This window comes from Alosa sapidissima, chromosome 2 (genome assembly GCF_018492685.1).
Source record: "Alosa sapidissima isolate fAloSap1 chromosome 2, fAloSap1.pri, whole genome shotgun sequence".
Taxonomy (NCBI): domain Eukaryota; kingdom Metazoa; phylum Chordata; class Actinopteri; order Clupeiformes; family Clupeidae; genus Alosa; species Alosa sapidissima.
This window is the reverse complement of record NC_055958.1, coordinates 13,925,751-13,930,795: the sequence shown is the minus strand read 5'-3', so window position 1 is coordinate 13,930,795 and position 5,045 is coordinate 13,925,751. Positions and strand designations below refer to the sequence as shown.

Below are 5,045 nucleotides of genomic sequence, written 5' to 3'. Positions count from 1 at the left end.
TTGAAAGTAAACCGGGAGAAAATAACGCAAGACTCCCCGAAGAAACTAAAACTTAAACCTGACAGGACCAATAACTATACGCATCGATTTTTTTCCTGTTTGCTGAACTTGAAGACTTCTACATTCCTTTTATTTAATCTTTCCTAAATTTGTTAACAACGCATAGTCTGTCAAAATGATGCGCATCACGGACACCTACACCCAGAAGAACTCTCTGCTGAACGCCATGAACCGCTTCATCGGCGCCGTGAACAACATGGACCAGACGGTGATGGTGCCCAGCTTGCTGCGTGACGTGCCGCTGGAGCACGAGAAGGAGCCGGAGGTGAGCGCGCCCGGGAGCTACCTGCGGGACGCTGAGGCCGACATGTTCAGCTACTACACGCAGCTCAAGTCAATCCGCAACGACATCGAGTGGGGAGTTCTGGGGCGCGCGGATGAGCTGCGACGCAAGGAGAAAGAGAGCTTCGCACAAGAAGCCCCCCGCGCCAACGACAACGAAACGAGCGAAGAGGTGGACCTGGAGCAGCTGTTCCGGTTCCATCTGAAGGGCTTGCACGGGGTGCTGTCAAAACTCACACACCAGGCCAACGATTTGACCCACCGCTACAAGCAGGAGATTGGCATCGCGGGCTGGGGCCAGTGAGAAGCCATTCTCGCACGCGCACTTCCACCTGCTGCTTGAACGTTCGACCATGACCACCTTCGCACAGCACAACGCGGAGAAGAGTTGAACCTTTTTAAAAACATGAGATGTTCCGCAAAGAGTTCTCAAAGAAAGAAGAGAACGAGAGAAGAATAAGAGACTGTTTTCCACTTCTACTCCGCCCCCGCGTCAAGAGACAATAACTTTTGTCCATGGCCGAGGTAGCGGGAACTCAGTGACACCTCAAATACTTTCAAAATTTGCACTGATTCCGTTTATTTCCATTTGACAAATGACAAGCCATGGCTTTGTGATGATATTTATTCTTAATAATAATATATGATGTATGTCTGAGGACTATGTTTTGTTGTTAAACTATTACTTTTGGACTAAGTGGTGCTGAAGACTGATGTCATATGAAGCCCTAACACTGATTTAATTGGCAGGCATTATTTTGTGCAAGTGTGTGTATGTGATTAGTGTACCCTGCAAGAGTATGTGAGTGAGTGGGTGCACTAAGGAGAACTGCAGTAGGCCTAACTGCTGCCTACTGCTCATCCAGGAAAAACTTCACCTGCCATGTCATGTCTCCACTGTTCCTCCTCTAACCATGGAAGGCAGTGTAACTGAAATCTGTGAATGATCCACATGTGAATGTAAGAGTGTGTGTCTAAGTGATGTGTGTTAAAGAGATGGCTGGTGTGTTTACAGTACGCTGGCCTGTGATCTGACCCACTTGAGAATCTATGATCTGGAGCCCTCTGAGAATCCCACAGAACTATGATGAGGCCCATGAGATTCTGGCATCACCTAGAAAATGTGTGCTAAAATATAATTGTTGTATAAATATTTGTTTCATGTTGTCTGTGTGTTATAGGCCTATAAATATTTGTTTCATGTTGTCTGTGTGTCCATAAGGATTTTTCCATATGTTGTTTTTCACTGAAAATAAAAGTTTTTGAAAACTGATAACAGCTTTGCTGGCTATTTTATTGTGTGCAGTATTGTGGTTGTGTTCTGAAATAGTCTTCAGTCATAGACTAAAATAGTCAAATGTGATGATTTTAATCAAACAGGTAGTAATCTAATAATCAAACAGGTAGTCTAAAACTAAAGTGAAAATAAAGTGTTTAAGAGAAGCATCCTGTAGAAATGAGACCGGTATGGCGAACTGTGCACACACACACACGCACACACACACACACGCACACACACACACACAGTATGGTGAACTGTACACACACACACACACACCTGTATGGCGCACACTCACACACACCTGTATGGCGAACTAGGGCAGCCGTGGCCTGGTTAGCGCTTTGGACTTGTAACCGGAGGGTTGCCGGTTCGAACCCCGACCAGTAGGAACGGCTGAAGTGCCCTTGAGCAAGGCACCTAACCCCTCACTGCTCCCCGAGCGCCGCTGTAGCAAGGCTCTCACTGCTCCAGGTTAGTGTGTGCTTCAACTCTCTGTGTTCACTGTGTGCTAAGTGTGTTTCAATAGCCTGAGCGTGTACAAATCCCAGTTGTCTGAGTGTGTACAAATCCCAGTTGTCTGAGTGTGTACAAATGGCAAATACGTTCTCTAATCTAATCTAATTGAGTTGTGGGCAGCACAGATGACTGTTGCAGGGTGGTGATGAGCGCTGTTTTCCTGACGAGGAGACTTCCACAGTGTGACAAGGCACAGCGGGCACTTCCTGCAGAGTGACCAAGCTGCTAATTACACTTCCTTTGTACATCTGCCCTTACAGATGACTTCCTACAGATGGAAAATGGTTTGTTTCATAGGACAATATGTTTCATGTATATTTCATATGTTTCATGGGTTGTCATTGGCCGGGAAAAAATGAAATGTCCGACAAAATTAAATCTCTCCGGTCAAATTGTCCGATTGAAATTGGCTAATAATCACGTCCCCCTAACGCAATCTGAATTTGAGAATAAGCCTTAAAATGTAAGCCTAAGCAATCCGTCATCTGGCTATGTTTTTAAATGTACAGGCTCTACCGTTTGAAAGCTATTAAACAACACGCATAGCCTATGCTGCATTTCAAATAGGAAACATTTCAAATAGGAGGCGCACGGTTAAAACGTCCATGTTAAACAACGAACAAATGAGTGAGGCGATTCAAACATGGCCAGGCCAGGCAGACTAGCCTTAAAAGTTTTTTCAGAGGCCAGACGCGATGGATGATGATAAATTGGTAACGCCTGAAGCCTCAGATGTCCGGTCAACTCCACCACCACCAGATAAAAAGCAGAAGTGTCGGGCGTATCTGTCGGAATCATGACGTTGGAAGTGGAGTTGCGGGGTTGCAGCCTCTCCAAAACACTGTCATTCTCTGTGTACACTGGACATGCAACATGTGTTCTGTACCCAAAGCATACAGTAGACCTATGCTTTCTATGTCTATAATCTGCAGGGTTAGGGCCTCCTCGACGAGGAGATTGCTGGTCCGCGCACAATTAAACGGTATCATTGAACCACGGACCGAAAGAAAAATAAACTAAACATTTCCCAGAATAGGAAACATTTCTTAATTTATTGTTATCAAATAAATTATAGCCTTAGTGGTGTGAGCGCTCATTCTTGTGTTTGCGCATCTGTGCAAGTTAATCAGTTCCCACTGGAGATAACGTGGGTAGCAGCAACAAACAAAGTAGCCTTTTTAAAACAATGAACAAAGCGGACTCTTGCTGTTAATGAAAACATAGATACTGGCTAGATCTTGTTAGGCATGTTTACGTAAGTTAGGCTAATGAACATGTTGCATTCTATTCAGCCTGATTATGTCGTTCTTTAAGCTACATAGCCTGTCTCCAGTTTTCCTCAACTTGACTAATTAAGAAGCGATAATAAGATATTTGACCGGCATATCATCAAAATGTCCGGAAAACGAAACCTCTGCCGGTCACTTTGATCACCATTTTTTTCTAGCGGAAACTCTGATTTGTATGTGTGTTTATTTGTGTGTGTGTGTGTGTGTGTGTGTGTCTGAGTGTGTGTGTGTGTGTGTGTGTGTTTGTATGTGTGTTTATTTGTGTGTGTGTGTGTGTGTGTGTGTGTGTGTGTGTGTATGTGTGTGAGTGTGTGTCTGAGTGTGTGTCTGAGTGTGTGTGTGTGTGTGTGTATTTGTATGTGTGTTTATTTGTGTGTGTGTGTGTGTGTGTGTGTGTGTGTGTGTGTGTGTGTAGTGTTCATTGTAAATCCTGTATGGTCTTAGATAGGAAGGGATGTTGTTGGATAAAGGCAACAAGCATATCAGTGTTGTCCCATAATGCACAGACACAGTCAACAGCTCAACACACAGAGTGTGGCCATGTCTGAATTACCCTGCATGGGTTGTGCAACTCGTTAAGGTCCGCAGGCACAGGCCTAAACCTCGGTCACATTTTACTGTTACGGTTACATTGATGCCGTGACACGGATCAGGAGTGAGGTTTAGGGGGGTGAGTGTAACGGATGCCAGCTAGCTTAGCTGTGTGCGTGTGAAATGTTGGTAAACCTCACTCTCCGACGCCTCAAGAGTCCTGCTGGCATGAAAGCTAGAAGCCTGGGGTTTTAGCTCGATTGTCTGCACGCTCAACTCCCGATTGGAGGTGCTGCTGTTTCGCGGATTCGAGTCCGTGTGTGTGTGCAGGGATGAACAACGCAAACATACATTAATTCACAAGAAAGATAAAAAATAAATCACTACAAGAAACTTGCTAAAGTGATGTAATGTGGGACACTGCCTAATGCAGGACACCTGGCTCCAGTGGTTGCGGCTCTTCCCCAAACTAATGAATGTCAGTGGGACTATGGGAAAACCAAAGCTGTAGGGCCCTTTGATCAAAATTGGATGTGGATTTAATGTGTTGCCTTCGCATTGTAGCTTAATATAGCCTACTACATAAAATCGAAAAGCAAAAAATGTCCCACATTTATCCAACCTACAGAAACCAAAATAAGAAATCACTACAAGAAACATAAACACCAACCAAAGATTATTTCATTTTCATTCTCACCATCAACATCTGTGTCACCATACTTTGACTTCCTCTTTGTAATCCTGTCATGTACGAAATTATGAACATGAACATAATGTAGGCCTAATGCAATCATTAATATGCGAGGTTCCTGCCTCCACATGACAACTTCAAGAGGCTGTAAGTTTATTGTTGACATATGTAGGTCTCCACATTGTGGAATCGAACATTCTTTCTGTGTTTTGCTTGTTTGAGTCTAGTATTGAGTCTACACAAGAGAGGGACGTGCTCAGAGTTTCGCCGTTTCTGTGCCATCCCTGGAATCCGGCTTTACCCGCAGGACAAATCAACCCGGACCAACAGGTTGCAGACACGCCCTTGCGCACGAAACCGCCAAGGCTATAAGAACGGCGTGGGACATAGATCA

The 5,045-nt window shown here is 44.6% G+C and overlaps 1 protein-coding gene across 1 annotated transcript; it reads left to right on the top strand.

Moving 5' to 3' along the window:
* Positions 1–1,615, top strand: LOC121695661 (mid1-interacting protein 1A-like). Its single transcript, XM_042076715.1, has one exon. The coding sequence runs from the start codon at positions 176–178 to the stop codon at positions 644–646; it is 471 nt and encodes a 156-aa protein (XP_041932649.1). The 5' UTR covers positions 1–175; the 3' UTR covers positions 647–1,615.
* The last annotated feature ends 3,430 nt before the right edge of the window (positions 1,616–5,045 follow it).